Raw genomic sequence first — 14546 nt, 5'->3', positions numbered from 1 at the left:
GATGGGGGAAAAGCAACATTTAGAGCTGAGGTTTCCCTAACAACAACAACAACAAAAAACTTGTGTTTTTAGTGAATCCACCATGCAAAAGTTGGCTAAATTCATGCTCGATCCTGATGCGCCTAATGCAACTTCCACCTTGATTAACGGCGTTTCCATCATCATTGATATCATGTCGACATAATAATAGTGATTTGGAAGTGATCCATCGGGCGCAGGTTTATATGAACTACCAGCAACAACAACAGCAACAACAGCAGCAGATTCGAAATGCTCAGTATCTTTTAGCCGATATGTTAAAAGTCTGGGAGATCAGTTTGCCGAATTCACCCATTTATTATTAAAACCTCGATCCGTCAATGGACCTATTCGTACCACGTAGGCGAATTAGAACCATTAGATTTGAGAACGATGAAAGATTTGTGAACTCTTTGCTGAATTGTACATTGTTCCAACATGTCCAATTTAAATCATTTCTCCATGACAATGACAGAGGAAGCTCAATTAAACACAGAGGAAGAGAAAAAACCTGCACAGAGGACAGGAAGGAGGAGGAGGAGGAACTTTCGGGGGTGATTATCTTAAAGCGAAATTTGTGAATAATAAGGCCATGCCAATCTGTGTTGTAAGTATAGAAAAGAAAAAGAAAAAAAAAAGGGGGGGGAGAGTGATAAGGCTAATCTCACTAACTTGTTTTCCCCCACCCCCCTCTCTCTCTCTCTTTAAAGGATTTATTCTTTTCATTCCCTTGGAACAACTTTTTGCATTATGTTATCTACGATATGCTTCATCAAGTATTTAATGGACGTATGGATGTTGGTTTAAATCGCAGTCTTGCTATTTCTATTCTCAAAGATGGTAAATTAACCGATAAAATCGTACAAGCACAAAAATCCAACGATCTTGAATGGTAAGGATAACCCCCCAAAAAAAAAAATTGAGTATGAAAGTGTTTATGTATGTTAAATAAGAGGAATTTTTTTTTTTTGACATGTGTAGTGCTAAACCAAAGGGAATGCGTGCTGGATACATGGGTCATTTAACATTTATCTCTGACGAAATTATGAAATTATTTGAAGGATACCCTGAAACCATTGTATTAGCTATTAAGGACGACATTGATTTAGAAGGTTGGTACGCTTATTGCAACGGCGAATTAAAAGAGACAAAGGATAGAGATCAGTTGCCTTTGGGTGGACTACGACCCAATGATGAAATGGACGTACCTCAAAGCGATGAAGAGGACGATGATGATGCACTGGAAGGTGTTGCAGCCAGTCAATACTCTCGTTTCTTGGCTCAACGTGGTGAGGAAGGTACGTTTGATGACGAGGATGAAGATGAAAATGATCATTGGATTACAGGTCGAGATGATTTCGGTCGAGATTATAATTATAACAATGGTACTTTTACCACAGCAACAAACGATAAGAATGGATCACGGGAGACACAAGAAGCTGCCGCTGGTGGTGGTGGTGAGGAGGAGGAGGAGGAGGATTATGATGAGGATGAGGATGAGAATAATCATGTGACACCAGATTGGACACGCAACTTTTCGAAATTCGCACAACCCACGACAACACTTCGTCGTATTCCTAGTCATACAATGAATAATGAGGATGAGGAGGATTATGACGGTGAGGAATTTGATCATCTGGCAGATCCTGAGGAATTAGAAAGAAGAGCTGCGTTTCGAAGAGCTCCTTATAAGGTAGTCGGGAGCGATCACAATAAAAAAGAAAGTGACGATGACGGAGATGACGATGAATTTGGTGATTTTGAGAGCGCAACCGATGATGGAGGACATTCACAACAAGATGTATTGTCTAGTCCAATGGAAAGTTTAAATGTAAATAAATCCTCTTCTTTGTCACCAACAACGGCAACAGCAGCAACAGCTGCAACAACAACAACGCAGGATGATGGTCACCTAGTAAGAGCCGTAAAGACAAAGGAAGAAGAAGAATATCTGAAACAAAAGAAAGATTATCAACATGATGTGGATGAAGAACAAGAAGGTGAAGTCTAACACTTTTTGCACACATCTAATTCCTGTTTTTTTTTTCTTATACTCTTTTTTTTTTTTCGTATTATTATCTCCCCCCCCCCCTCTCTGACACACACACACTTGTTTATTATCACTTTTTTTTTAATCTTTTTATTATATCACCATTTTTTTTTTTAAGAATAATATAATGTTTGTAATTCTTTTTTTTAAAAAAATTTTTGTTGTCTAAATGCTAATCATGAGAAAGAAAAATGAGTTAAAGGTTATTGGGTAAGAAACTCCAGACGGTTCCTAAAGCAGCCATGACAACCGAGACAGATAATATACTATAAATCAACATTTTATCCTTGAATCCTAAATCCTCTCCAAACAATCGAAGATAACAAACAAGAGGGAAAATAGCGGAAATACCAAAACTGAACAACGCCCCCAACAACGACTAAATTTTAATTTTTGTCAAACATACATTCTATGATCACTTTTTTTTTTTTTTATAAAAAAAAAAAAAAAAAAAAAAAAACTTACCATCACACGGTCAAAGCCTGGAAAAACTGTAGCTACAAGAACAACCACGGTACTTGCTAAAATACGACCTACAGCACCTAAAAAGGATCTACGCCATCCATGATACTTACACCAGAGTTCTACATTGGCATAACTCGTGATCCATAACTCCCAGGTCACACTCACAGGATTCATCATCAAACCATATTTCGCAAGTGGCGTTAATACAATCAACCAAATCGCAAGACGGTTTATCCATTTTGAATATCCCGGTGTCGCAGCTAAATTTTGCGTGATCTAAAAAAAAAAAAAAAAAAAAAAGTGGGGGGTAGGGGGATTTTCCCTTTTTTTATGAGTATGATGCGGGGATAAAATATCTTGTTAAGACTTTACCTCTGTCATGGTGTCTAGGCCAAACATGGCATATCCCGCTACAGCCATTGTAATATACACACCTACCGTAATCACATAAGTGATATCTACCATACTTTCATACCGTTTAGGTTCTTCCATATCACGGTAAATAGCAGGGAATACAGCATGACCTGCAAATCCTGCCATCATCAAACCGAAACTAAGTGGTACATTGTACATGACGGAAGGAATAATTTCTGTATCCTAACGTTTTCAATCGATTAGTTTTTTTTTTTTTTTTGTCCCCTCTTTACACACAAAAGACGTACCATGGGTTCGATTAAACTTCCAGGCTTGGTCTTTTTAGAGATACCATCGTAAAGAACAATGGTGACAAGACAGGCACAACTAATGATACCGATTAAACTTGTATAGGCCAGTTTACGAATAGGTAAGAATAACATGGGAGTTAATACGATGAATGAACCTATACGGATAGACAGCATGTCAATGTTTGGAAACAAGGACTCAATACCATCACCCAGCAAGACCACCATAGCCACACTATATAAAAAAAAAAGAGTGTAAGGTTTTTTTTTTTTTAAGAGTTAAATAGAATAGTTGTAATTTACCCAATGGTCATGAGCTCAACAACAAAGATGGTACTGACAAAAGTTCTACCACGATGACCGAAAGCAGCGGCACCCATATCACCATAGGTGGTTGAATTAGGGTAATAGTCCAGACACTTGGCGATTAATTTAGCGGTATAATTGGTAGCAAAGACACAAAAGAAAAAGATGATGGAACCAAAGAACCAACCTGCACAACGAAAACCCAAGGGTAAGGCCAATACACCGATGCCAACCAAGACATTAATGGAGTTAAAAATGGATTGGATGAATGTGGATCGGATAGGACTTTGTGTGTAATGTGGATCATGTTGTTGTTGAGAGGTATTAAACTGTTGAGAGATAACGGATGCAACGGTGGTATGTCGAGATAAGGATGTGAAATGACTGGCACTTTGAGAGAGTGTTTGAGTCAAGGTATAATCAATGGGTAATAATTTGGATCTGATATTATTATTATTATGAGGGTCGTCTGATTCGAGATCCTCTTCTCCATGACGGGTGGGTGGGTTGGAACTGAGTCGATGGTTGATACTGAGATTTTCTGCCATGTAAAGTGCAGAGGTACGAGAATAAGAACCAGCAAAGGATTCCAAGTGACCTCGTAAAGAAGAGGGAGAGCCTACCGGTGTACTGTTCATGGATTCTCCCCCTGCACTGTAATAATAACTACCTGCCAAATCTTCACCCCCTGTTCCCGTATTGACTGTACCATACCTCGTACCAGGTGTATTCAAGTGAGAAGGATGCGTATTTAACGGCACTCTTATATGCACTGGCTCAGATTTAGGATCCTCTGACATTTTTTTTTTTAGTGATGAAAGGGAAAAAAAAAAAAAGAAATAATTAAAAAAAAAAAAAAAAAAATTATAAACAAAAAGAAAAATTAATAAGGGGCGGTATTTATATAACGATGAAACCCGTCCCTTTTTTTCCCCTCAAAAAAATCTTTTTTTTTTTAAAACTAGTGGCCCTTGTTTCTTAATCCAATTTAACCATGCACTTTTTCTTTTGACGCTCGTATCGATTATGACTGTTTCAACTATAAAAGGGAACACGAAAGGGGAACAGCCCTTTTTCCGACTGTTTCAAAATACGTTTGAAGTAAAAAATCCATCAAAAAAATGTTACTCAAATCATGTAACATATCTTTAAAAAAAAAAAAAGCCACATGATGATATAAAAAAAAAAAAAAGTTGTGTGTGCTCGTTTTCTTTTCTATATAAAATTATCCCTGCAGAGAGAATGTCCGTGTAACCCATCAAACAGGCTTATTATACCTTTGTGTACTCATGTACCAGAGACTCGGGTATTTGGCTACTGTTGCACCAATTTCGTCATATCTTTTTTTGGGTAAAGAGAGAGAGAGACAAAAGAACGCTTTTTAGTGTAACTTTTCAATGATGTAATTGGACATTTCTCTTTTTTGTTAACATCACCATAAAATACAAACCCCGGGGGGCAAAGTATATAGGTTTTTCTCTCCATATGTTCCCTTTCGTTTCCATATTTAGACTTACGATGGTTTTTTTTTTTTTTTTGTGAGAGAGCACCGGAGAAACAATTTGTCATTTTCTTGCCCGCATATAGTAATAAAATAAAATGGCAATCCCTCTCCCCCCCCCGCGAAAAAAAGTCTCTCTCTATTTTCCATGGTGAATTGTTTCCAACGGAAACCCCTCCCTAAAGCAACCGTTGTCATGACATGGTACGTATCCATAGCGCTTTTGAAAAAAAAAAAGATCATTAAGATCACAATACCTCGTTTCCCTAAGCGTCTTTTTTTTTTAATTTGAAATCTCGATTAAAAAAGTAAAAAGCCACGCACTTTTTTTTTCCCTCCCTAAAAAGAAAGAGAACCACTGCTACCCTCTTACAGTGCAGATGATGAATTATACCAGCAGTATGATGTCGTATTTTACTTGGCAAAAAAAAAAAAAAAAAAAAAAAAAAGGGATATTGACGGGGGAAAAAGATCGCTTACCTTTTTTTTTTTTTTTTTTTTTTTTTTGGTAGCACATCGTACATCTCTCTTTCTAGGGATCTACCGGATCCGGAAAAAAAAAAGAAAGGTTGAAGGAGTGTATGTTTTCAAAGTGTGGATAAACCTATAAAATATAAATGAATAATATGATGGAAAAGTAGAGATTTTGGATTGCGATTAGAACCATCGATCGTGGGGGGAAATCGAGAAATGCATAGTGATTATCTTCATATTATTATTACTGCAGAAAATGAAACTCTCATTTTTTTTTTTGCCACCCTTCATCACCCCCTTAAAATGATTTTGATTCATCTTGACTTTATATGGGGATTCATGCAATGAAGTATTTTACCACCATCGATGCTAGCAAAAAAAAAAAAAAAAGGATCGACACATGACTCTTTTTTTTTTTATTAAAGAAAAGAGAGTCATGTGCTCTTTTTTTTTTTTTTTGCTAGCAATCGATGGTGGTAAATACTTCATTGCATGAATCCCCATATAAAGTCAAGATGAATCAAAATCATTTTAAGGGGGTGATGAAGGGTGGCAAAAAAAAAAATGAGAGTTTCATTTTCTGCAGTAATAATAATATGAAGATAATCACTATGCATTTCTCGATTCCCCCCACGATCGATGGTTCTAATCGCAATCCAAATCTCTACTTTTCCATCATATTATTCATTTATATTTTATAGGTTTATCCACACTTTGAAAACATACACTCCTTCAACCTTTCTTTTTTTTTTCCGGATCCGGTAGATCCCTAGAAAGAGAGATGTACGATGTGCTACCAAAAAAAAAAAAAAAAAAAAAAAAAAAGGTAAGCGATCTTTTTCCCCCGTCAATATCCCTTTTTTTTTTTTTTTTTTTTTTTTTTTGCCAAGTAAAATACGACATCATACTGCTGGTATAATTCATCATCTGCACTGTAAGAGGGTAGCAGTGGTTCTCTTTCTTTTTAGGGAGGGAAAAAAAAAGTGCGTGGCTTTTTACTTTTTTAATCGAGATTTCAAATTAAAAAAAAAAGACGCTTAGGGAAACGAGGTATTGTGATCTTAATGATCTTTTTTTTTTTCAAAAGCGCTATGGATACGTACCATGTCATGACAACGGTTGCTTAGGGAGGGGTTTCCGTTGGAAACAATTCACCATGGAAAATAGAGAGAGAGCTTTTTTTCGCGGGGGGGGGAGAGGGATTGCCATTTATTTTATTACTATATGCGGGCAAGAAAATGACAAATTGTTTCTTCCCGGTGCTCTCTCACAAAAAAAAAAAAAAAAACCATCGTAAGTCTAAATATGGAAACGAAAGGGAACATATGGAGAGAAAAACCTATATACTTTGCCCCCCGGGGTTTGTATTTTATGGTGATGTTAACAAAAAAGAGAAATGTCCAATTACATCATTGAAAAGTTACACTAAAAAGCGTTCTTTTGTCTCTCTCTCTCTTTACCCAAAAAAAGATATGACGAAATTGGTGCAACAGTAGCCAAATACCCGAGTCTCTGGTACATGAGTACACAAGGTATAATAAGCCTGTTTGATGGGTTACACGGACATTCTCTCTGCAGGGATAATTTATATAGAAAAGAAAACGAGCACACACAACTTTTTTTTTTTTTATATCATCATGTGGCTTTTTTTTTTTTTAAAGATATGTTACATGATTTGAGTAACATTTTTTTGATGGATTTTTTACTTCAAACGTATTTTGAAACAGTCGGAAAAAGGGCTGTTCCCCTTTCGTGTTCCCTTTTATAGTTGAAACAGTCATAATCGATACGAGCGTCAAAAGAAAAAGTGCATGGTTAAATTGGATTAAGAAACAAGGGCCACTAGTTTTAAAAAAAAAAAAGATTTTTTTGAGGGGAAAAAAAGGGACGGGTTTCATCGTTATATAAATACCGCCCCTTATTAATTTTTCTTTTTGTTTATAATTTTTTTTTTTTTTTTTTAATTATTTCTTTTTTTTTTTTCCCTTTCATCACTAAAAAAAAAAAAATGTCAGAGGATCCTAAATCTGAGCCAGTGCATATAAGAGTGCCGTTAAATACGCATCCTTCTCACTTGAATACACCTGGTACGAGGTATGGTACAGTCAATACGGGAACAGGGGGTGAAGATTTGGCAGGTAGTTATTATTACAGTGCAGGGGGAGAATCCATGAACAGTACACCGGTAGGCTCTCCCTCTTCTTTACGAGGTCACTTGGAATCCTTTGCTGGTTCTTATTCTCGTACCTCTGCACTTTACATGGCAGAAAATCTCAGTATCAACCATCGACTCAGTTCCAACCCACCCACCCGTCATGGAGAAGAGGATCTCGAATCAGACGACCCTCATAATAATAATAATATCAGATCCAAATATTACCCATTGATTATACCTTGACTCAAACACTCTCTCAAAGTGCCAGTCATTTCACATCCTTATCTCGACATACCACCGTTGCATCCGTTATCTCTCAACAGTTTAATACCTCTCAACAACAACATGATCCACATTACACACAAAGTCCTATCCGATCCACATTCATCCAATCCATTTTTAACTCCATTATGTCTTGGTTGGCATCGGTGTATTGGCCTTACCCTTGGGTTTTCGTTGTGCAGGTTGGTTCTTTGGTTCCATCATCTTTTCTTTTGTGTCTTGCTACCAATTATACCGCTAAATTAATCGCCAAGTGTCTGGACTATTACCCTAATTCAACCACCTATGGTGATATGGGTGCCGCTGCTTTCGGTCATCGTGGTAGAACTTTTGTCAGTACCATCTTTGTTGTTGAGCTCATGACCATTGGGTAAATTACAACTATTCTATTTAACTCTTAAAAAAAAAAAAAAAACCTTACACTCTTTTTTTTTATATAGTGTGGCTATGGTGGTCTTGCTGGGTGATGGTATTGAGTCCTTGTTTCCAAACATTGACATGCTGTCTATCCGTATAGGTTCATTCATCGTATTAACTCCCATGTTATTCTTACCTATTCGTAAACTGGCCTATACAAGTTTAATCGGTATCATTAGTTGTGCCTGTCTTGTCACCATTGTTCTTTACGATGGTATCTCTAAAAAGACCAAGCCTGGAAGTTTAATCGAACCCATGGTACGTCTTTTGTGTGTAAAGAGGGGACAAAAAAAAAAAAAAAACTAATCGATTGAAAACGTTAGGATACAGAAATTATTCCTTCCGTCATGTACAATGTACCACTTAGTTTCGGTTTGATGATGGCAGGATTTGCAGGTCATGCTGTATTCCCTGCTATTTACCGTGATATGGAAGAACCTAAACGGTATGAAAGTATGGTAGATATCACTTATGTGATTACGGTAGGTGTGTATATTACAATGGCTGTAGCGGGATATGCCATGTTTGGCCTAGACACCATGACAGAGGTAAAGTCTTAACAAGATATTTTATCCCCGCATCATACTCATAAAAAAAGGGAAAATCCCCCTACCCCCCACTTTTTTTTTTTTTTTTTTTTTTTAGATCACGCAAAATTTAGCTGCGACACCGGGATATTCAAAATGGATAAACCGTCTTGCGATTTGGTTGATTGTATTAACGCCACTTGCGAAATATGGTTTGATGATGAATCCTGTGAGTGTGACCTGGGAGTTATGGATCACGAGTTATGCCAATGTAGAACTCTGGTGTAAGTATCATGGATGGCGTAGATCCTTTTTAGGTGCTGTAGGTCGTATTTTAGCAAGTACCGTGGTTGTTCTTGTAGCTACAGTTTTTCCAGGCTTTGACCGTGTGATGGTAAGTTTTTTTTTTTTTTTTTTTTTTTTATAAAAAAAAAAAAAAGTGATCATAGAATGTATGTTTGACAAAAATTAAAATTTAGTCGTTGTTGGGGGCGTTGTTCAGTTTTGGTATTTCCGCTATTTTCCCTCTTGTTTGTTATCTTCGATTGTTTGGAGAGGATTTAGGATTCAAGGATAAAATGTTGATTTATAGTATATTATCTGTCTCGGTTGTCATGGCTGCTTTAGGAACCGTCTGGAGTTTCTTACCCAATAACCTTTAACTCATTTTTCTTTCTCATGATTAGCATTTAGACAACAAAAATTTTTTTAAAAAAAAGAATTACAAACATTATATTATTCTTAAAAAAAAAAATGGTGATATAATAAAAAGATTAAAAAAAAAGTGATAATAAACAAGTGTGTGTGTGTCAGAGAGGGGGGGGGGGAGATAATAATACGAAAAAAAAAAAAGAGTATAAGAAAAAAAAAACAGGAATTAGATGTGTGCAAAAAGTGTTAGACTTCACCTTCTTGTTCTTCATCCACATCATGTTGATAATCTTTCTTTTGTTTCAGATATTCTTCTTCTTCCTTTGTCTTTACGGCTCTTACTAGGTGACCATCATCCTGCGTTGTTGTTGTTGCAGCTGTTGCTGCTGTTGCCGTTGTTGGTGACAAAGAAGAGGATTTATTTACATTTAAACTTTCCATTGGACTAGACAATACATCTTGTTGTGAATGTCCTCCATCATCGGTTGCGCTCTCAAAATCACCAAATTCATCGTCATCTCCGTCATCGTCACTTTCTTTTTTATTGTGATCGCTCCCGACTACCTTATAAGGAGCTCTTCGAAACGCAGCTCTTCTTTCTAATTCCTCAGGATCTGCCAGATGATCAAATTCCTCACCGTCATAATCCTCCTCATCCTCATTATTCATTGTATGACTAGGAATACGACGAAGTGTTGTCGTGGGTTGTGCGAATTTCGAAAAGTTGCGTGTCCAATCTGGTGTCACATGATTATTCTCATCCTCATCCTCATCATAATCCTCCTCCTCCTCCTCCTCACCACCACCACCAGCGGCAGCTTCTTGTGTCTCCCGTGATCCATTCTTATCGTTTGTTGCTGTGGTAAAAGTACCATTGTTATAATTATAATCTCGACCGAAATCATCTCGACCTGTAATCCAATGATCATTTTCATCTTCATCCTCGTCATCAAACGTACCTTCCTCACCACGTTGAGCCAAGAAACGAGAGTATTGACTGGCTGCAACACCTTCCAGTGCATCATCATCGTCCTCTTCATCGCTTTGAGGTACGTCCATTTCATCATTGGGTCGTAGTCCACCCAAAGGCAACTGATCTCTATCCTTTGTCTCTTTTAATTCGCCGTTGCAATAAGCGTACCAACCTTCTAAATCAATGTCGTCCTTAATAGCTAATACAATGGTTTCAGGGTATCCTTCAAATAATTTCATAATTTCGTCAGAGATAAATGTTAAATGACCCATGTATCCAGCACGCATTCCCTTTGGTTTAGCACTACACATGTCAAAAAAAAAAAATTCCTCTTATTTAACATACATAAACACTTTCATACTCAATTTTTTTTTTTGGGGGGGTTATCCTTACCATTCAAGATCGTTGGATTTTTGTGCTTGTACGATTTTATCGGTTAATTTACCATCTTTGAGAATAGAAATAGCAAGACTGCGATTTAAACCAACATCCATACGTCCATTAAATACTTGATGAAGCATATCGTAGATAACATAATGCAAAAAGTTGTTCCAAGGGAATGAAAAGAATAAATCCTTTAAAGAGAGAGAGAGAGGGGGGTGGGGGAAAACAAGTTAGTGAGATTAGCCTTATCACTCTCCCCCCCCTTTTTTTTTTTCTTTTTCTTTTCTATACTTACAACACAGATTGGCATGGCCTTATTATTCACAAATTTCGATTTAAGATAATCACCCACCGAAAGTTCCTCCTCCTCCTCCTTCCTGTCCTCTTGTGCAGGTTTTTTCTCTTCCTCTGTGTTTAATTGAGCTTCCTCTGTCATTGTCATGGAGAAATGATTTAAATTGGACATGTTGGAACAATGTAACAATTCAGCAAAGAGTTCACAAATCTTTAATCGTTCAAATCCTAATGGTTCTAATTCGCCTAACGTGGTACGAATAGGTCCATTGACGGATCGAGGTTTTAATAATAAATGGGTGAATTCGGCAACATGATCTCCCATGACTTTTAACATATCGGCTAAAGATACTGATGCATTTCGAATCTGCTGCTGTTGTTGCTGTTGTTGTTGCTGGTATTCATATAAACCTGCGCCCGATGGATCACTTTCCAAATCACTATTATTATGTCGAATGATATCAATGATGATGGAAACGCCGTTAATCAAGGTGGAAGTTGCATTAGGCGCATCAGGATCGAGCATGAATTTAGCCAACTTTTGCATGGTGGATTCACTAAAAAAACAAGTTTTTTGTTGTTGTTGTTGTTAGGGAAACCTCAGCTCTAAATGTTGCTTTTCCCCCCATCCCCTCTTTCTCTCATAGTTTGTCTTTACCTCTTTAATTCGATGATTAATTCATTGATGCCAATACTGGGTGATTCAGGTAGACTAGTTTGTGACATGCGAATGATTTCACAAATACATTGTTGGGCAATGGAGTGCTCCTTAAATATTAAATAATTTAGTCATGACCACACACACAAAGGGGGGGGGAGAAAGAAGGGAGCTTATTCTATGTTCTCTTACCTCACTATCCAGATAAGGATCGAGCCTTTCTACTAAATTTTCAAGTAAGCCATGATCACTTAACCACTTAAAAAAAAAAATTAAAGTTTAGAAAAAAAGAAAAAAAGATAAGCTAATATATTTTTTTTTTTACCTTGACAACACCTTTTCCTTCTGGCAATTCTTCCATACGAACCAACGTTAATAGTAAATCCATAATAGCAGAAGTTTGTAAATGAGACAATATTTTGTTCAAGTTTTCAGGGTCTGATTGAATAAATGTCATCATCTATTTTACACACCCAAAAAAAGATTTTTTTTTTTTTTAGTGTGCGGATTAAAAAAAATTAAATTACCCGAAATTTTTTTTTTTTTACCTCGATAGGGTATTTTGATAACAAGACACCGATGGTTTTGCAAAAGTAAGAAGCTTGTAATGAATCTAAACCAATCTCTTGTTTTTTCTCATCTAAAGTATCCGACGCACGTCTTTTAGGATACGCAGGTCGATCCAAATAAGACCAAAATGGTACTAAAAGTTCTTCCTTGTGTTCAATCACAATAGCGTCAATCATTTGTTGAATCTCACAAGCAATGATTTCACTCGCAAGAAAAGGATACCTTTAAGAACAACGAACAGTTTTTTTTTATAAAAAAAATATGTCGTCAGTTTAAAAACGGTCTTTTTTTTTTTGTTTATTTTGATGATAAACGAACTTACTTGAATCGTTTTGTTTCATCTAAATCTGTAGCTGTAATGTAGTTTAATAAGGTCTTTACGTTTTCGGGCTGACTTAAACTAGAAGGGAGGGGGAATGCATAAGACGTGTTAATGAACTGTTTGACATGATACGCGTTCCATGAATAGTTCTTTTCTTTAAAAAAACAAAAAAGAATCATCTTACAATAGAACGAGTTTTTGGTTGAGTGATTTCGCTTCTTGAAGTAAATCCTCCTCCTCCATGACTTCTTCCAGTGTTACATCTTCTCTGTCTAATAGAGTATCCAAAGTCGAATTGTTAAATCCAAATCGCCAAAACATGTTGTAATTTCTTTTCTTTCGTTATATTTCCAATTCTCTCTCTCTCACACACACTCTTTCTCCTTTCTGTTGATTTTTATCCAAAAGAAAAAGGGAGGGAAAAAAAAAATAATATATATGTAAAATTTGGAAAATTATAAAAAGGAAATAATAAAATTACCCCGCCAATCCTCCTTAAAAAAAATCCCAAAAAAAATAAATGACGTCAGATTTTTTTTTTTTTTTTTTTTTTTTTTTTTTTGCCAGTGCCGTCAATAAGGCTTTCTTCTTCTTTAATTCAAGTCTTGTGTAAAGTATCCAGTACAAAAAAAAAAAAGACGAGCATCAGTTAGCAAAGAGGGAAAAGAAATTTATTGTCCTTAAAGTCCATATCCAGTGCATTGTAGTCAAGGGAACAGTCTCATCGAATATTTAGTGATAGATGTGTCATGTATTCACTCACAATTACAGTCTCTATGGCTACATGAATTTTCATTTTTTTATCCATAAGAAAGGGCCCTATTATAATCATGACATAGACATAAAAATTGCTTACATATCTGATAAACAAGTTTGAAAATATAGAATTACATTTTACATATGATGGCGATGATCTATAAATATTGAAAATATGTATATACCACCTGAGCTATACTATATATAGTAATTTCTCTTATATACCACCTGCCGGATTATACCCGGACAATCGACGCCCGGCAGGTGGTAGATAGCCCATTATACGTGTAGATTTGGATTAATAAAACGGCATTTTTTAGGCTCATAAAGTCAATTACCACCTGTCTGTTATGTGAAGTCTGGCAGGTGTTAAATAGGCAGAACCCTCCTACCACCATTTCTTTACAAGATTAACAGTGCTCTGTCTAGTAACGTATTTTCCTTCATACTTTCCGTAGACAAGAAATGGCCGTGCAAGTGTTCTCGGTTAACCTTATCAGATTGATCTACTGCTTGTACCCGTAAAAGCTTTCAATGCTTGAATCTTAATTGGATTGGATATTTATTCTTACAGCTTGATCGTTTGTTCTCTTTTTCCTCAACGATTTCAATAGTAGTCTTACGAGCATTTCCATGCTTACAGCGAAAGACTAAGTATGTTAATTCACTTTTATCGACATCTAAAGCAAAGCTGCTTTTGAAAGTCTGTATTTAAAGTACTGTTTAATCTGTGCTAACTGTCGACGAAAGGCCTCATTTATAGCATTTTAAAAAACGATATTCAAATTAATTTAAAGTAAATTAAAGTGAAGCATAATAAAGTATTACTGTGTTCCTATTAACTATTTACGTTTACCGTAAGTCAAAAAATAACAATTTATTGATCCAGCTCTACACCTTTAAAAAAAGGGTGATAATTAACTTTATGAGCCTAAAAAATGCCGTTTTATTAATCCATATCTACACGTATAATGGGCTATCTACCACCTGCCGGGCGTCGATTGTCCGGGTACAATCCGGCAGGTGGTATATAAGAGAAATTACTATATATAGTATAGCTCAGGTGGTATATACAGGTTCT

General features: G+C 36.2%; 4 protein-coding genes across 4 annotated transcripts; 2 read left to right on the top strand and 2 right to left on the bottom strand.

Moving 5' to 3' along the window:
- Positions 1-103: 103 nt before the first annotated feature.
- Positions 104-2224, top strand: EV154DRAFT_607857 (SIT4 phosphatase-associated protein-domain-containing protein; the record flags this gene model as incomplete). Its single annotated transcript, XM_051607636.1, has 5 exons — positions 104-174; positions 202-378; positions 538-625; positions 729-910; positions 1000-2224. 5 exons carry the CDS (start codon positions 104-106, stop codon positions 2027-2029), a joined length of 1548 nt encoding a protein of 515 aa, XP_051450752.1. The 3' UTR covers positions 2030-2224.
- Positions 2147-4356, bottom strand: EV154DRAFT_136871 (transmembrane amino acid transporter protein-domain-containing protein). The gene is made up of 5 exons (XM_051594049.1): positions 3499-4356; positions 3196-3430; positions 2906-3130; positions 2534-2809; positions 2147-2447 (listed from the first exon to the last, which is right to left on the bottom strand). Exons 1-5 carry the CDS (start codon positions 4299-4301, stop codon positions 2265-2267), a joined length of 1722 nt encoding a protein of 573 aa, XP_051450751.1. The 5' UTR covers positions 4302-4356; the 3' UTR covers positions 2147-2264.
- A 3128-nt stretch (positions 4357-7484) lies between these two features.
- On the top strand, positions 7485-9637 carry EV154DRAFT_582247 (transmembrane amino acid transporter protein-domain-containing protein; the record flags this gene model as incomplete). Its single annotated transcript, XM_051606670.1, has 6 exons — positions 7485-7661; positions 7844-8283; positions 8354-8588; positions 8654-8878; positions 8976-9251; positions 9337-9637. The coding sequence occupies 6 exons, from the start codon at positions 7485-7487 to the stop codon at positions 9517-9519; spliced, it is 1536 nt and encodes a 511-aa protein (XP_051450750.1). The 3' UTR covers positions 9520-9637.
- Positions 9560-13150, bottom strand: EV154DRAFT_556887 (SIT4 phosphatase-associated protein-domain-containing protein). Its single transcript, XM_051605383.1, has 9 exons — positions 12894-13150; positions 12710-12787; positions 12366-12609; positions 12143-12277; positions 12010-12075; positions 11818-11927; positions 11161-11716; positions 10875-11056; positions 9560-10784 (listed from the first exon to the last, which is right to left on the bottom strand). The coding sequence occupies exons 1-9, from the start codon at positions 13028-13030 to the stop codon at positions 9755-9757; spliced, it is 2538 nt and encodes an 845-aa protein (XP_051450749.1). The 5' UTR covers positions 13031-13150; the 3' UTR covers positions 9560-9754.
- Between the last annotated feature and the right edge of the window lie 1396 nt (positions 13151-14546).

Source organism: Mucor mucedo, assembly GCF_025094135.1.
Source record: "Mucor mucedo strain NRRL 3635 chromosome Unknown EV154scaffold_228, whole genome shotgun sequence".
Lineage (NCBI taxonomy): Eukaryota > Fungi > Mucoromycota > Mucoromycetes > Mucorales > Mucoraceae > Mucor > Mucor mucedo.
The sequence above is the reverse complement of the archived record's forward strand: the minus strand, read 5'-3'. Positions and strand labels throughout refer to the sequence as shown.